We start from the raw sequence: 19,176 nt of genomic DNA, 5'->3' as shown, positions 1-19,176 counted from the left end.
AGGGGGGGGGAACAGGAATGAATTATACCATAGTTCTGGCACTGCAGGTGAATATTATGAGAGTGAAATAACTCCTAATCAATGGACAAGTCTCTGTGTGCATGTGAATGCGCTCGAGTATGACAGCATGAAGTGAGCGAAGTGTAAGGAAATTAATTTATAATGTCTCAGTGACTCTTCTGAACCATTAGCTTGCTTTTGAGGCACCACACATGGCTACATCATGCAACCCCCCCAAACCAGTTTCAATCATCTTACTGCTTCTGTCAACCTTTCTTGATTCTTCTTTCTCTCCCCTGTCACCTTTTCTCTCTCCAGGATTTGTTTAAATGTCAGTATCTTTTAATTAACTCGCTCTGTGGCAGGAGTGCCAGACAGCATCTGAATGTTCTGGATTCTCCCCTTTCCTCTGTCACTCACTAGACAGTAAACTGGAACATCATCTTGTCGGTGTGAATTTGAGAACATGTAAGAAATTCTCAGTCCTAGTTTGTCACATTTTGGCACTTGGGGATGAAACCTTTCCCATCATATTTTAACATGCCATTTCCCAAGACACCAAGATACTGGAGCTTGGATTTCAAAGTGAGTAACAGAGGGACATATTTTGTCGCTCTAGCGAGTTTTGACAGCTGGGTACAACTAGGACCTCCACTTCTGCTCTGCATCCACTGCACTGATCCCCTACAGCCAATCTAGGTATTTTGGGATGGGCAAAGATGGGGCAACCGTGCCCTCAGGCCCCTGTAGGAGGCTTGGATCCAGGGTGGGACCCTGGTAACCCTGTTCTGGGCAGGGTAATGCTCCCTTGCTCTCATGCTCTTCAAAAGGGTATTCTGTACTATTTTTGGTCTTGCCAATTCTTTGGGACCAATTTGCTGTTGAAGAAGCTTCCAGGGGCAAGCAGTGAACTTGTGGTTTGGGTTACAAATATAAAATGATAAACATCTGTCAACTTTGTCTGCCACAACCTTCTCCTGCTTTCTTGGTTACCATGGTGTAACACGGTTGGACAACGGTTTTGCCCACAGTCGCATCGTGCTTGTTTTAGACATTGCAGGACTTCCCACTATCCTACGGCACTACCCTGTATACTGGAAAAATGACATTTAAGGGTTGCTTAGTGTGTCACTATGTGACGCCAAAGGATCCTGACCACATCCTGGGTTGGGAGTGAGAACAACCTCATTAAATCATCAAATAAGCCAGTGAAATGTTTTTTTTTTTAAAAAGGGTAGACTTGTCAAGTTCCATGACAGCTTCAGCGAGCTTATAGCGGTTGTTGTAAATAGCACAAAGCTAAAACACTGGAGAATAAGACAGAGTAATTATGTCAGGACAGCCAGTTGACTTCTGCCTGTGTTTACATTTCAGCAGGGGAATCTAATCATCAATATATAACACGACTGATATGTAGTGTTAGGAAAGGAGTAACTTAAAACAAATGGCCAACCCATTTCCAGTTCTGTTTGATTTGGAACTTTGATTTAGTCGTGCCACTGGTGCAGAAGCAACGCAGCTTTAACAGAGAGGAGAGACTACAGCTCAAGACAGAAGGATAATTTCATTGAGATATGGATATTCAATAAAAAGTGCTGAAAGGCTATTAAATCCAATTGCCTTCCCCAAGCTGTATCAAGAACAAAGTGAGTCCTTATCATTGAATTGGCCTTATATCATTTTACATCAGCACTCTACAAAGTCAGCGAGGAAACCATTGATTCTTCACTTTAAAGCTAAAATCTACAGTGGCTACATTTAAACACCATCCACGTAAAAATATACACCCTACACACATCTTGTTCTTTAAGACATTTTAGTTTCTAATCTCTTATCTGAAACGGGCAGTACTGACCCTGTACCTTACCCCAAACTTTCTAATGTAATTAGCCACGAGGGAAAAATCTCCCTCTCAAGAGAAAAGTCTGACCTTTGCAATCTTCTCCGTCCAAATCTCAATGAGAATTTCATTAAATGAACTCAAGGAACACTTGACACAATAACCACAGCTCTCACTACATCCATTAGCTGGGTAGATAAATTAAAAACACAGAACAACAGCAGGACTCTACATTAAAGCTCGACATGTTATTACTGAGCTGTAATATATAGAGTCAATTATCAGGTTTAAAAGACCAAAACCAAGTTATCCACATTATGTTTTATGATCCTTATGAGTGCCGTTCTTTATGTTAGGCTTGTTAAAGTGCCCCCGCCTCACTGATGCAGATATCGCCAAGATTAGACATTAGAGTAATGATACCAACACATGACATGGTCTAAAGCTGGGCTAGCTTCATTAGGATTACCACCAAAATCTTGTGAGACTTGTACTGGGAAAGACCTGTATATTTTACAAAACACTGAAGCTCTAGAATATAAAGTTTAAACATATACTTTCTGAAATGTAAAAACTTGCAAAGTAAAAATTATATAGAGGGTTTGATATATTTTAAGCTATTTCAAAAACTTGTTTGCATATCTCAAGCACCACTAGTGACACTATGGAGCAATATCCACCAACAACAAGGCATGGCAGGGGCAGTTGTGTGACGTAGGTGCTGCATTCACTGCTTCAGACTTTCCAAACACTGACAGCTCATGTGAGAGGAGACAGGCTTAAAAATAAGTGGCTGAAAAACTGACCTGAACAGTGATAAGTCAAAACATTTGCCTATTTCTTTTGATTTGCGATAAATAAACCACGCAATCATTGATCACTGTGGCTTCTTATGAATATTGCGTGTGGATTTCCAATATATAATATTCAAAACATGGCTTCTGAAAGGCGTAACACTTTCTGACACCACCTCTTGCTTCTGCTCTTACTTACAGCTGCCTCTTAAATAGAGTAGTACCGTCTGTGGACTTGGAGCCAATGTGGCATTCACTGTGTGGATGAACACTCTTTGCTCCATCACCCACACTTCAATTCTACATAACAGTGACTCGACCATTCATTAGCATCCACTGAAGTACTGATTTGGAGAAGGAGGAGGATGAATGAGAGAGCATAAGTCATAGTAGAGGAGAGAGAGAGAGAAGGAGAACCTGCCTAAGTGTTAGAAGTGATCGGCCAGTGAAGCCTTTTTTATGCCGCTGTGATATAAAGCCAAGACATTTTCTCACTGCTGGTAGTTAGAAGGAGAATAAAGTCTCCTTAATCATCTTCCTAATTGTCCTCTCACAGGTTTCCACGTGCACTCACACAAAACCACACGAATGACATTTTTATTGCATGTTTGACATGGTTACCTTTATTCTTCTCATTATGCCAGAGTGCTTCCTTCTGATTTAGCCTTTGTCAGAATTTGAATTATCAGCTAACAGTAGCATGGGTGCTTAGCAAGCTGGATCCATACGCTGCAATGCACTGGGTGTAAGACACACACACACAAGCATAAACAGTGGTGAGTTATATATAGGGATGTGCACCGGTTCTGACATAAACGGTAGTAACCAGACCGAAAAGCAGTGCACAGTTCGGTGCTTTCTTTCCCTGAAATGTCATACACTTTGAATTCTAGCCAATCATTTCACCTTTGCGAGCGTAGTGGGCGGGCCCAGGTACGTACGTTCTTTTAGAGCAGAGCTACAGTTTAAAAATGTCCAAGGCGAAGTGGTCAAAGTCTGGCTGTACTTCACAGCAAAAGATGCAAACTCAGCAGCCTGCAACAAGTGCTTTAAGGTGATACTGTGATACTGTCAAAGGAGGTAACACCTCGAATCTGATGAAACACCTGGCGACTTATAGCGTTTTGTTAAAAGCCGAGCAATGCACCGTATTTGATAGCTTGCTGCGAGACCTCACACCGAGCACATCTACTGCGGGTGTGGTGCCTGTTCTCGGACCCGGAGTTTGCAACATCCCCCAAGAACCCGGAGGAGAGTCCTGGCCCCTAGCCCTGCCAGTGTAGCAGAATGATGACGGATGATGATGCAGCAGCAGCCGTTCTTCTCTGCGTGAGTAGCTTAATGTTGTCCGTGTGTAATTTACGTTGAGTAGGCTAACCACGTTATTACATTAATGCATGTAAGGTGAACTAGCAAACATCATCATAGCTACATGCGGCTGTCTTCTTGTTTGATGGCAGATACTCCCTTCACCCTGGCCAAAAAGGCTAAAATGACCAAAGAAAAAGTGGAAAACAGTTAAACATGAGAGGTTTTGGACAAAGTTTGTGTTTTTTCCATTGTTTAAGCACTGCTTCCAGCCAAGAGTGATACCATATATGCCCCATAGCTGCAGAAAAGGCTAACATTGTTATCTTTTTACAAAAAAACAGTTAAACAAGAGGCTTTTGGACAAAGTGTGTGTTCTCCATTCTTTAAGCACCGTTTAAGCACCGGCACCGTTTCAAAAGTACCGGTTTGGTACTGGTATCAGATAAAACCTAAACGATACCCATCCCTAGTTATATACCCACACCACACTTCACTGTACTAAAAGAAATCACAATCGTCTTAGAAGACTTTAAAACTTGTCACACAATTTTAATAAAACTTCAAAGGTACCAACAGCACAAACATTGTCATTAAAAAAATTCCCCCCACCTGCCTTCATTATAGAGGCAGAAATTAGCTTTTGTTCCAGACTGCAAAAATGGTCATTTCTGCTATTAAAAGCAGCAGTTTAACACAGCTACTGAATCTACAGGGACCTTCTTGACTTGTTTTTGCTCAAGTGACTCCTTGAGGAAATGCAATTTTTAACCTGTGTCCTTCATTTTCAGTCCTGGCAGATGCATCTTGGCTGTGTGTCTTAGCCTAAAAAATAATATTTTTTCTCAACCATATTCAAACTGAGAAAAGTGATAATAATCCCAGATAAGACCCAGATCATCATCTGCTGGTTCTAAATATATGTTGAGAGTGTTTGTAACGCTTTAGTTTCTATGAAGTTGCTATTGTCAGTAAATGAGAAAACGAAAATAAATAATTGAAAGGCTAATTTTAAAAGGTAGTAGCTGATCACAACAACTCAAACATAACTACAGAAAGCAAAGCCAACTGCTAACTTTCCAGAGCAAAAAGACTGATTACACATAAACCAAACTAGTTTACTTAGTTGACTTTATTTTTTTGTACTAATGTGCTTTTTCACAGTGCAGTCTAATGCGGCATCATGCACCCAGAGGAGAACAACAACAGGTTCATTTTTGGTTCTGCCACAGGGAAATGCTTTTTTAAAAACTCTGTAAAGTTATAAATGTAATCAATATCATCCAGATGTGAACTGTAATAAATGAATTCAAACTGTCAATAAGTTCTCCATTAAAAACAGCCCCTGCCTTTAGTCTCTTCACCACCAATACACTTTAAAAAGCATTACGTGCCTGCACGTGCGCGCGCGTGCGCACACACACACACACACACACACACACACACACACACACACACACACACACACACACACACACACACAGATAAGTTTTCAGTTTAATGGCCTCAGGGCCTTGGTTGCCCAGAGATTTTTGGTATGCGTCACTCTCCATTTTGTATTCTGAACAGAATATGTGTGTGTCTGCGCGTGTGTGTGCGTGTATGTGTGCTCATGTGTCAATGCCAGTCTGTCTGTAAGAGATAATGAGGCAGTGTGCGCTTCACCCAGCTAACCCCTGGACTTAACTATCAAGTCCTCTGAATTGGCAGCTAAAGTGGAAAACTGGGAGCACATTTCCTAACTGTGTCACACTGCTGGACTCTGTTTTAACTTTGTCTCTGCTCAGCTTATTTCAGCAGCAACATATCCACCCCAGAAGACCCTCATACTTGTTCCTCACACCAATGCCAGGCCCACAGTGCAAGGAGGAAAACCAGGGTGTGTCTTTTTTAGCGGTTGTCAGGATGCGACTCAGACAGTGACTAGATTTAAAAGAGAAGGTGGGATTGTTGTGAACGCCACATAACTACCAGACTGTGAAAACATCGGAAATGATGCACTGATCAGTCTTTGTCCATCTTGTAATTATGCAGCAACAAAGTTTGAGGTTGTTTTGACACAAAAACACAAATTCTTTCACTGATCGTTTGAAAAAAGTAGAGCCCAGCTGATACAGGATTTTTAACACAGATGCAAATACATATATTTGAATACTTAAAAATCTGATATATTGCCCAAAATAATTTTTCTTTAAGTAACACAAAACATAAACAGATTTGTTTATTTTTTATGTTTTGTTATTTACACCTCCTTCCTAAAATAATATGACAATGCAGCTTAAAAATTCTATTGTTGCAAGACACGGATTACTCATTTGCACTTAGCAGGCACATTGCACAGCAATGGGGATATTGCAGAGTGCCCTCTAGTGGACAGACTATGCAACATCAACACTCGTAACATGGTTGAAGGGTGTTTCTTCCATCTCTTCTTTGTAGAAGCTACCTCCAGTTGCCACCTTATTTAGAAGGGCTTATCACAGACGGTCGCTCTACATGTTTGATTTAGCAGAGTTTTTACATCAGTGCCCCTTTCTGACCCAAACCAGGATCGAACCAGGAATCTTTCATCTGTTAGGCTACGTTCACACTGTTAGGCTACGTTCACACTGAAGGTCTTAATGCTCAATTCCGATTTTTTGATCAAATCCGATTTAATTTGTCTGGTTGTTCACACTACAAATAAAATGTGACTGCAAACGCGCTCTAGTGTGAGCGGTTCACGGCCCTCAAAGCCGTCCGCATGCGCAAAAGAAGACGTCACAGCTGGGTGACAGCTGGCTGACAGCTGGGTTTGTCGCCCAAAACACGGTCAAGCTCATCAAAAAACGGGCAGGTGACTCGACCACGTCCACTTCGTTTGTTTATATCTTTAGCTTCTTTAAACATGGCCCCGAGGCTCTTCACTTTCCTCTGACACTGTAGCCACATTTGCCTGTGCCCTCGTTCAACCATTTCTTTAATGCACTCGAACACAGCCCGGTAACGATACGACCCTTCAAGTTTATCTTGAATAGAATTGTCTCCCCATATGCTAATCAAGTCCAAAACCTCAGTTTCTGTCCATTGAATCGCTCCGTCTCCAGTTTCCGCCACCACGCTTTCTCGTTTGTCTTCTCCAGCGCTGATAATTACCGTCTGTTTGTGTCAGTGACGTAAAAGACGAATTTAATGCGACATGACCATTCAAACAGCAGTCGCTTTCTAAAACATCAGATATGTATCGGATTCAGTACCACATACAAAAGTGACCCAGGTCGGATTTGAAAATATTGGATTTGTGCCGTTCACACTGTCATACCATGATCGGATATGGGTCGCATATGGTCAAAAAAGTCGGATTTGAAGCGCTTTCGCCTGCAGTGTGAACGTAGCCTTAGATGAATGTCTTCTTTAATTATATAACTTTGTTTTGTAATTGCTAAAAATGAAAATTAATGGAAATACACTTTCTGTTGTAAATGTTGGTACTGATAAATCAGCAAATACCCAATATTATAACTAACGACTCTAATGAAAAATTACATAAAACCAAAACAAGCACCATCAGTGCAACTGCCAATTAAAATTGGAAATCAGATTTTGGCAGCTGTGCCTCAGCATTTACCTACTAATCAGTAGATTGGTAGTTCAATTCTCTGGCATGCTAGTAAGTAAAAGCACTTTTAAAAAGTATTTTAGGTCTTTTGTTTTAGCTTTTATTATGACAGTTGAGAGTGGAAAGGACATACTGTATGGTGTATCTGAATCCAGACCTCTGCGATAGCCTTATGGCATATGGGTCACCTGCTTTTCATCCTCTCCTGAAAATTGCTCATACAAGTGTTCTAACTTACATGAATGCTGTCGGAAAATCTTTTTTTGTCCATGATACCTATTTGTGCCAAGGTAAATGTTTATGATGAGCACCATTTACACCAGCTACACCTTTCTTCTTGAGACCTATCTCGACCAAAATCCCCCCCCCCCCCCCCCAAAAAAAAAATAAAAAAAAAAAATCACAGAATTTAGAACACCTTAGTTCAGCACCAATAATCTCCCATCATGAGGATGTGAAACATTTGAGATCGCAAGGTATAAGAAATTGTGCCAGGTAATGTTAGATAATGAGAAAACCTAAGGATAAACTGCATTAAAGGCCCGAAAGAGGTGACTGTTTAAATCATCCATTCATGAGCTCAATCAGTCCACCCTCTTTTGTGGAGCCGTTTCATTGTAAATTACATAAATGAATAAGCTAACAGGGCTAACAGCCAGAGGTGTGGACTCGAGTCACATGACTTGGACTCGAGTCAGACTCGAGTCATTAATTTTATGACTTTAGACTTGACTTGAAAAAATGTTCTAAGACTTGTGACTTGACTTGGACTTTTACACCAATGACCTGGGACTTGAATTGGACTTGAACCGGTTTACTTGAAAAGACTTGATATTTCACCCCAAATATAAAATGTAACATGCATATTATATAGAGATTGAAAATGTGACGTCATTCACGGGTAGAACCGCAAAGGATTCTGGGAACTCGTGGCAAGAGGTACTAGCGCACGCAGGCTTTCAATTGAAATCACAGCGATAAAAAGAAACACAAAAATGTCAAGAAGCTGTTGTATTATTAACTGCAATAGCCGGTCACATGACAGCCACGGGAAGCCGACAGGTAGAGAAATCGGTTGTTATCGGATTACGTCGTTGAAGAGAAATTGTTCGAGCCATGTTTCCGAAGTAACAAAGAGGCGACGGATGGCCTGGATTGCAGCCATTCAAAGACCAAATATAACGTCCCAGAACACTCCAGCTCACAGGTTAGTCTGCTCCAAGCATTTACACAAAGGTCAGTCTGCTGTAGTAGTTAATGCGTCATTTTCATAACATAATTGGTGATATAGGTTACAAGCAAGTCTGGCGCTGAACAGAAATTGTCGCGCTATGCTCCTTTATTTATTGTGCATAAATAGTGAATTGTCCTGACACAATATTGTGTTTCGCTTCTGTTATTATGGTGCATTGACAAAAACATACTTTTATTCACAGGATAAAACAGTTGTTTTGTATCACTAATTGCCCAGTACGATTACAGCATACAGTATTATTGTCACTGCTACATTTCTGTGATGCTACCAGAAATTATTTCCACTACTAATTAATTACCGTTGAGCTCAAAGGTTATATTAATAAACGGTTAATGAATGTGTGTTTATGACGACGATTTGTGAGACTGGTAAACTTATGATATGTACGATGGTCTTTCGTTCTACACGGTGCATTTCAAGGTCCTGCACCCATCCGTCGGTAAACTGTACCTGGGCTTGTTGCAGTGACCTGAAGTTACTAAACTTCATGAGTGTGTGCACTCACTCCAAGAACTGTATGATTATAAATATGCATATAAATATGCTACGATGAGATAGCTGACTTCATCTAACTAGCAAATGTTGTCCAGGCTACGTTGGTGATGCAGTTTTTTTTAATGTGTATGATATTTTTGTCATGCGATTTTAAAGCCGGTCCTACAAGCGCATCCAAGAATAACATGCAGCTTATCTCAGAACTGTCGGTGAAAATTATTCTTGGAGCTAGGTTTAATTGAGCTGCATTTTAAAGAGGTGCAATTTCACAATTTGTGTATATTTTCTAAGTTCACTATTTTGTCATGTGTTGAGAAAAACACAGATTTAAAAATTACATGGTCTAATATTTACATTTAGCATAACTGCAACATTCTTTTTTCGTTTGTTTTTAAATACTCGAAAGGACTTGAAATTCAAAATTTCAGACTTGTGACTTTACTTGGACTTTTACACCAGTGACTTGAGACTCGACTGTGACTTGCCTGACATTACTTGAGACTTGACTTGAGACTTGAGGATAAAGACTTGAGACTTACTTGAGACTTGCAAAACAATGACTTGGTCCCACCTCTGCTAACAGCTAGCAGCCTGCCTAAAAGGTCCAATCTGGCCCATTTGCTGGGTTGGCATAGTGTGAAAGCCGCACAGACGGTGGAGAATGATGTTGGAACCTTTCAATGGATTGCTCCAGAAAGCATTGTTTTGCATAAAAACAGATCAGAGTGATTGTCAGAAGTGGTAATTTCATCTGAACCAGAGATCTGAATCACCATCAGTCTAACATCCTTCTCACTGACAAAGGCATTATCCATGGTCTGCCATACCACACTGAAGGAGGGGGCTTAAGCCAACTTGGGAGTGTGTTTTGTGAATACATTTTTTGCTTCATAGGATTTTCTGGCCCAGCTGACTTGAGATCAAATTGGGAATTAACAAAAACAAATCCGACCCCTCTAGTGTATTCTAATTACACATCACAGCTGATTAATAAAGGAAATAAAATGTGAGCCTTGCAGGTGAAACAGAAGATTCACACAGGGTATTATGAGATATTAGTTAGGAGGACTGAACTGGGCTGTAAAAGTGCGGAGGATTGAGAAATACACGTTGGTGTGGAAAAAAGTATTTCCCCCTTTCCTGATTTTCTTTCATTTGTCACAGATACATGTTTCAGATCAAACAAATTCTAATATCAGACAAAGACAGCCCAACTAAATACAGAATGCAGTTTAGAAATGATGAGTTCATTTAGGCAGGCAGCCAAACCTACCTGGACCTGTGTGAAAAAAACTGATAAGTCATTAATTAAGTGGGATTAACCACATTTACAGGATAGATGAGTTAATTTTCACTAAACTCGCCCAGACCTGATTACTGCCAGACATGTTGAAATCATATTCATAAAAGGAACGTCCTACCAACAGTCAACATGGCAGTCAAATGCCTTAAATTGGCCGTTCATGCTGGACTTGAATTACCTTTTCATAAAGGGCAAGATAGATGTGGATAGTTTTCTCACATCATCATTTAAAATTTGCATTCTGCATTTAATCCGGTTATCTTTGTCCAATATTAAAATTGGCTTGATGATCTGAAACATGTAAATGTGGCAAAAAAATAAAATAAAATCAGTAAAAGGTGCAAAGACTTTTTCATTGCACGGTACGGCATTTCTTCATCTCTGCAGATCAGATGCAGTGATGAAAACTTCTACAGATAAGAATGACTGCAGACACACAAGCACTAAAAAGTACCTCAGTGGTTTGAGATACAGCCATTTAAGAACACATTATTCGTATGACTCATTCTAGGTTGAAGCCCATCCTCTCTGCTGCTCCTTTTGAAAAAAAAAAATCAGAAAAGACATACAAATCTAAATTGGGAAGAACTCGAAATCATAAACAACCCAAACAAAGCAGAATCTGGTTAGCAGAACAAGGTTAAGAAAAAAAAGTCTCATTAGTTGGTTTTTGAGAAACTGAGTATGAAGAGGTTGGCATGAAGCAACTTGCTCACTGGCAGTTCAGCTCTACTTATCAGCGGAGTGTGTCCAAACACATTTTCAGGTTTTACCATACTCACCATAATCAGTTATGTGAAGCATAGCAGATTTTAATGGCTGCCCACTTGCCGGTCAAGAACTACCTTTTAAATTTAACTTGCTGCTTTTAAAGTCCTTCATGGCCTGGCCCCAGATTATATACTTGAACTGTTGCTCCAGAACCTGCCAGAGCACAGCCTGCCACGCAGCAAACTCTTGACCGTTAACTACAAAAGGTGAATTACAGTGGACAGTATCTTCTATTAAATACTTTTAAAAGACGTATTGATTCAGCAAGACTTTCTCATAAATTCCCTTGAATTGTCACTCTTCACCTCTTAGTGACATTTTATTGTGGTGTTGTACTTGAGGCTTGCATGAACCATTTTAAACTTCCACACAATTTAGACAAGTAACTCTTTGAACTCTTGCATTTCCCCCCGCCTATGTGATTATATTATGTGTTTTTGTAAATTCATTTGTAATTTTGGTGTTGAAAATCCTCTATGAGCAAGCACTTGTGATGGTGGGAAGGAAAAACTCCCTTTTAACAGGAAGAAATCTCCAGCAGAATCGGGCTCAGGGAGGGACAGCCATCTGTCGCGACCAGCTGGAGTGGAAGGAAACGACAAAATAAAAGAAAGAGAGCACAAGGAGACAGACTAGGAGAAGACAAAAGTGTAATGACATGCTGTCATTAAATAGTGGTATAGGTGAGTGGAAATGATGCAGAAATTACTGTGATGCTTATTGTATCATACGGTCACAGAAAGTCCCACAGCATTCTGAGCCTATATCAGCATAACTAAGGGATTATTCAGGGTCACCTGATCCAGCCCTAAATCTAAACTTTATCAAAAAGGAACAATTTGAAGCCTAATCTTAAAAGTAGAGAGGGTGCCTGTCTCCTGAATCCAAGCTAGGAGCTAGTTCTACAGGACATGACAGCTGAAGGCTCTGCTGTTTCTAATTTTAGCAGTATTTCAAAGATGAAAGAAAGCAGCCCTACATATTTGTTTAATACATGCACTGAAGAACACATCCTGATCAAAAATGACAAGATTCTTCACAATGTTGCTGGAGGCCAAGGTAATGCCATCCTTTGTAAGTTTCTAAGTATCTGGTTAGACATCATGCTTCCAAGATTTTTAGGGCCTAATCTTTCTCTGAAATCAGGAGAAGAAAATGACTTCACATCCAGGCCTTTAAATCTTTAAGACGTGACTGCAGTTTAACTAATTGTCTTATATTATCTGCCTTCGTAGATAAACACAGCTGGGTATCATCTGCAGAGAACCGAAAATGTATGCAGTGTTTTCTTGTAATATTGCCCAAAGATTTAAGCACTGTAGTACTGGTCCTCATTCCTGGGGAACTCTTTGACTAACGTTTGTAAAACAAAGGCTCTACATTTACACAAATCACAATCTGTCTGAGAGATATGAATCAAGTGACTTAGCTCAATTCCTTAAATACCAACATCGTATTCTAGTCTCTCTGGTTAAAATTTGAGCCTCAAGTAGGCTTTCATACTATATTTATAATTGTGACTAAAGGTTTTTTATAGTAAAAGATTTCGATCTAATAGAAGGTTAGTTTGAAACCATGTAACCATGCAATGTGTGGTTTGTTATACAGCCTTGGTACTAGTTCTAGAATATCTGTATCTGGATGAGCGATATTTTTACAAAAACATCTGAATGGTGACTCCCAATATTTTTTTTATTTCAAATTAATTTTCAGTATTTCAAATGAATATGCATTTATGAAGTGAAAACAAGAAGAAGATAAATCCCAAAAAACTCACAGCCGGATTACAACTTTTTGATTAATCTTGCTAATAGATCCCCCCCCCCCAAAAAAAACCCCTCAAAATAAATAAATAATTACTTCTTAACATAAGACAGCCAGTCCTCAGTGTACAACTTTTGTCCTTGCGTTGTTTTATAGCAACCACTTTTGGTTGCTATAAAATTGCTTTCTGTTGTTGTTCAGTTGTTTAAAACAAATTTATGAGATGATGTCTAAAGCAGAGCTGTAGGTGTACGGCTTAAGTTAAGTGAATCTATCCAACTCATCAAGGGCACGTAACAAGTGACATTAAAACGGAGCTTCTCTCTGTCTTACCTTCTTCTTGGACTTGAACACATTACAGCGGAACACATTGCTCTGTCCATCTCTGGCAATGTAGCTGAAGATCTTCAAATCTTGGGAGTCATGAGACACGTAGAAGATCCTAAAAGAAAAGAAAATAGGTCAGAAACTAAAAAAGTGAATGAGATGCAAAACAACAACAAAACCTGGCAAGCTTTCAAAATGCATCTTAAGATGCAAAATGGGAAACAAGCCTATTTCTCTGGGATTTGAATGTGACAAATATAAACATGATTTTGTTTTAATCCAAAAGGAAAGACATCAAACTGTAGATTTTAGATGGAAAAAGAAGCTGAGAAAGCTGTGATGGGGGTAGGACTATTTAAATAAATGACAGGTGCACGCTCTTTTCAAAACTTCAGTTTTATTTATGTTATACTGCAAAAATGTCAGAAAGTCAGGTGAACTTAAAATCCAAGTAAAAGAAAATGCTTCAAATAACAACAGTGATATATTCCAGTGCACGCAGGAGACGGGGGCGTTAATGCCATTCTAACAAAAAAAATACTCTGTGTGAAAGAGGATATAGGGAGGAACTAAGTTTGAGTCAAAAATAGAGTTGTGTTAGTAGGGAGCGATTGTGCGCAGACAACAGTGACAAACTGTACAATACCCTGCAGAGGAGGTAAATAGCAAGAGACAACTCTGGGAGTACAAAGGCAGCGCAAAACGCCTAAACAATAACCTGTAGGTGCGAGAGCACTGTATGAGTTAACCCCCACTGTGGGTCTAATTCATGATGACAAAAGAAAAAAGCTGGAGGGGTAAAGAGATGCCGATGATGATAAGGTGGCAAGAAAATTGGGAAACTGTCATATTTTGAAATGATATGAATGCTCACACGTAAGAATCCGCTGAAAATAAGAAATTACTCCACTTAATGCCATTTCCAACTGATGACACCTGCATTGTTTGCCTATCTGTATTTTACCAACTTACAGAAAGTTCTAATTTTTAAGTATATTATGTAAGCACCTTGGTACTTGGGTTATGTTTTAAGTAGTGTGATCATATTCATTTTCCCACTATAGTTAGGATTATGTGTCTCAGGTTAAACTGATTGAGTTTTGAGTTTAACAGTCTGACATTTCTTCCGCAATCTGCAGTCTTTTAAAAGGCCAGTACCTGGTTTCACAAACACTTCCTGTCCTGCAGAAGTTTGTGGAAACAAGGCTCTTAGAACTGACCTCAGTAAAAGGTTTTTGTGATGAGTTTTTAGGTTTAGTTACTCAATTCAGGTCATAGTGAATCAAATATTAAGTCAATTTTGTAAATTTTGGCCATTGTCAAGCATCAGGAGGATTATGCAAGATATGCTCGCTGCACAAACCAGTGAGTGACATTGTACTGGTCTTTTATATCGTCTATGGCTTTTACCTGGGCAAAGCTGTAAAGGCTGCCATGATTCAGCTGGGCATAGGACTTTTTTTCTAAGACCTTTCTAGGCCTGGTTTCGTATAGATTAAGACTCTGTCCTTCATTTATGTGATTTTTATTGCCCTCGTTTGTACAGCTCTTCTACATTTAAATGTGCCTTCAGTACCATATGCACTGTATCTTTGTGTTTTTGAGCATAGTCCAATGTGTGGTTGGATTTTGACAGAAGAGGAATCTGAGGCCATTTGTTGATTAACAGTAAACTTGAAATATAACCGCTAAAAGTGGCGAAATCCTCAGGCAAAACGGCGCCCTAATTGGCCAATTAGCACCATATTAAGGAACCTGCAAGGTTGCTTGGGGTAATTTATCATAGCGAGACAACGGACAACCAGGGAAGAACAAGGAATTAGGTGAAGATTATGCAAATGATCCTGCTGCCTATGTGTGAGTATGTTACTGTACAAGGTGGCTTTGTGTTTGTGTGTGTGTGTGTGTGTGTGTGTGTGTGTGTGTGTGTGTGTGTGTGTGTGTGTGTATATGTGTGTTTGCCTACCAGTAATATTGTAGGGTCTGATCTGTGCACTCTGTGACATTTTTGTGGTATTTATTTTGGCCTTTTTCTCTGGGAGCCACACTAGCTGAAGTTCTTGAGTTATAGATTGTGTCTTTGTCTGCTCAGCAGACTCTCAAAATACCCCCCCCCCCCCCCCCCCACACACACACACACACACACACACACGAGCTCGCACATGAATGCACTGATTTCAGATCCAACGTGCTGCTGTAAAAGTCAACTTATAAGTGATGCATGAAATCATCTACAAGATTGTCATTTTTAGTTTTTAAACACATTAGGTTTACTTTCATACATTTATTTATTTTTGAATAACAAAAAGCCTGCTGTCAATTCCAGAGAGCAGGAAAGGCAATACGAATTCAAATACAAGTTTAGTCATCATCTTGCACATATATTTGTTGTGAAGGGCTCATAAATAATGAGAACCAATTCAGTCCCCCATGTTTCCTGATCCACTTTGGTGTATTATGCCTTTGATTTTCAATGACTCCATTAGCTATAATGACAGTGCACTTATCAAGGACCACCATACAGACTGTAAACAAGCCAGCAGTGTGGCTGCCACTGTGTTTTTAGGTAAAAGAAAAAGTGTAGACATTTACATATGTAATGTGACTACAGCAGGCTTAAGCCTCCGTTAAGATAAATCATTTCATGTTTATGGAGACATTTATGTGATAAATCTCTCTGCTGGCTTCTTATGTCTTACTCTGAAAATTGCTGGTTTATTTATGACTTACAATCATGTCTTATTCTAGAACTGCGTGTTTCTTGCCCAGTTGGACTTCTGAAATTCCAATTGAATTACAAACAAAAACAGTGGAATTTGATCATACATTCCTATAAAATTCCTCTAAGGCAGAAATCTGCATATTATTAATACTTATACCAAACATTCTAGCTGGATTCCTGCATGTTTCTACACACAGCATTCATCACCAGATGGTCAATCTGGTAAAAGCCAATGAATTGAATTCTGACTATTTCCTGGATTATGAGGTGATTAAAACAAAACTGCAATGTACAAAAAAATCAAAGAAAAATTATGAATTTGGCCCAGAATCCAGATTCTGATTAATATAAAATATATTGTGTTAGTGTAACTAATAAACTAAGGACGTTTCAGGAAGCTGTCTACTCTACTAGAAACTTTAAAAGGAGACAGAACACTAGTAGAGGCTCCTCTTAAGACAGGCCTTTCCTCCAAAGGAAAGAGTAGGACTAAAAAATCCGGGATTTGAGGAGCTGTAGCAAAAAACATTTCAAGCCAGGTCATGTACTTTGAGAAAACTGACCGCTCCCATCCGGCTCCTATCCCCCCCCCCAAAAATCTTCCCTTTTAATTAAAAGGCCCTCCTTTAGCCCCTCACTCCAAGACAGTTTAATAGGAATAAACATCCTGATTTTTTTGTTTTTAAATCTGAGGCAGGATGATGGCAAACTGCTTCCTGCTGCACTAACTGTTGACTGCGGGGCACATTATATTCTTCCAGACAAGCGAAGCTCACCCCACAAGTGAGTCAAAGTGAGCTTAGCTGACAAATCCCTGAGCAGTGCCGAGATGACAGCCCAGATACATCTCTATCAACTGTCTCTAAGAGGAACAGCTGCCAACCATCCAGGTGAAGATGCATCGGATAGATCAGATCTTGGAATAAGTGAGGCGGGCTTCACACGAAAGCTGTCAAAGATGCTTAAGGGCAAAATAAATCAAACTGCAAATGGTGCCAACAGCAAGCTTCTTTTATTGTATTTCAAGGGGTTGTCTGTCCCGCTTAAACGTTCAATCCACAACATATTCACCTGAAGGGAAGTCACTTTTCTGCTCACGCTGCTGCTGAATGAAATAAGAGCAGCAATAGAAGTGTGTCTCTGATAACAAAAATACATCTGACTGGAAAATATTTATTAAAACCCCTCATAACATTAAAAAACCCTAATAAAAACAATACAGATACAAAAAGAAGATCAATCATTTAAAGCAGAGGTTCTGAGGCCCAGTTTGAAAAGTGGAAGTGGAAATCTTGTGCGGCCCAATCAGACCTTTAGTCTCTACTCTGATCATCACAAGTGAAAAATTAAGTATTTCCTTTGTTTTCATCTATTCTTTTTGGTCTTCGGTTGAATTACTTGTTGAACAGCTTTGCTTCCCCAACGAAGTTATTTCCAACTAACAACCAATGGTTGGAGAGAAAAAATTCATTTCTGAATCCTGTGGTTTTGCCTCATTAATTTAATTTCATTTAAAAATTCTAAACTAAACTAGAGAATGCATTTTCTGAAGAAACTGCAGTGTGGATGCTGATAGCTGAATGTTTTGAGCTGAAATGAAATAATTGCTGCATGTTAAGTTAAAAATGTTGAATGAGATGAAAAATACAGAAATTTTCACCTGAAAAAAAAAGTTCAGAACTATTGAAAGCTGACATTCAAAGAGAAGAAGTTAAAAGTAGGCGAACATGTTTAAAATGTAAATTAGAAAAAGCTGATTAATGACAAAAGAAAATGTAGAGTCAGAAAACATCTGCATAAAAAATTGAAACCTCATTATTTTAATCACTGAATGACTGAAATGTGGGAAAATCCACTACAGACAGCTAAATGCCGTAAATTTTAATCATTCAGAAAAGATGATTCTAAAAGTCACCATCTGACTCCAAATGCCCAGATCTGAACCACTTGTGTGCGGAAGAAAAATCCACCAATGAACAATAAGCTTGAATTTAACAGGCCAATCAGAATACTCTATTTAGTTGGCCTGCACTAACTACTGGCATACTGTTATTCTGTGGCGAAACCCTGTCAAATCTGCCTTGGTGCACCTGTTGAAAAACTGCATCTAAATCCAAGACCCTAACTCCCATCAAAACAGCTTTTGAACTGTGAGGATCCCAAGGAATTGTTCTGCACAACAGTGTCTCTTTTATCCTTGTGGTGTCAAAAATGTGATGACAGGAGCAATTTAAAAAGTGGGGTCTTTCCTGCTGTTGAAACAAACGCCTGACTAAAAATACAATGTATTTCTATGGGTCAGTTAGAAGGTTATCCCTCTACTTTGAGCCACACAATTCAAAATGTTTAAATCTCTGAGCTTTGAAAAACACAATGTTGGAAAGAGAAAAACGATGGCTATGTTTTGAGGGTAAAATGATGGCTGTAGAGCAAACACTGTGGACACAGCAACAGTTGAAAAAAGTTTTAAAGATGAATCTTGGCAGAGTGACAGAGCTCATTAAGCAGGCAGGTGTGAGCCTGGTTGCTATAGCAACTGCACCCAGTGGCACCACACACACACACGCACGCACACACACTCACACACAGAAAGACAGACATCTGCCTTTCTTCTGCTGCTTTAAATAAACAGAAAAGTCATTGTGAAACAAATGCTTCCCAAGAAAGAACTACAAGTCGTATTGACAAAATTCTTTCACCGGGAGCGCCAGCAATGTCTAGTCTACCGAATTCTGAGTTTTCATGCATGTGGAGTATTTAATAGGGGCTTTACTCTGTTAAACTTTACTGCTTAATGGACGCTGACCTGACAGCAACCCTTTTGGAAAGTTTTGAGAGTTTCACGTTTTTCAGCAATTCAACAACCAAGCCGACACATTTCACCATGTCAGCCAACCCATCCTTCAGCTCAAATGAGCCTGAAATTAGGGCTGCTCGATTATAGCAAAAATGATAATCACGGTTATTTTCACTGAAATTGAGATCTCGATTATTTGACG

The 19,176-nt window shown here is 39.4% G+C and overlaps 1 protein-coding gene across 3 annotated transcripts in view; it reads right to left on the bottom strand.

Annotated features, from left to right (window-relative positions):
- Positions 1–19,176, bottom strand: part of LOC113008767 (carboxyl-terminal PDZ ligand of neuronal nitric oxide synthase protein-like) — a 233,425-nt gene that overhangs the window by 89,904 nt on the left and 124,345 nt on the right. For all 3 annotated transcript variants that reach the window (XM_026146482.2, XM_026146483.2, XM_026146485.2), the window contains exon 5: positions 13,462–13,570. In XM_026146482.2, the coding sequence (XP_026002267.2) occupies positions 13,462–13,570 (109 nt within the window). The remainder of the gene's footprint in view (positions 1–13,461; positions 13,571–19,176) is intronic.

Source organism: Astatotilapia calliptera, chromosome 17 (assembly GCF_964374335.1).
Source record: "Astatotilapia calliptera chromosome 17, fAstCal68.1, whole genome shotgun sequence".
Taxonomy (NCBI): Eukaryota; Metazoa; Chordata; class Actinopteri; order Cichliformes; family Cichlidae; genus Astatotilapia; species Astatotilapia calliptera.
This window is presented reverse-complemented; position numbering and strand designations above follow the sequence as displayed.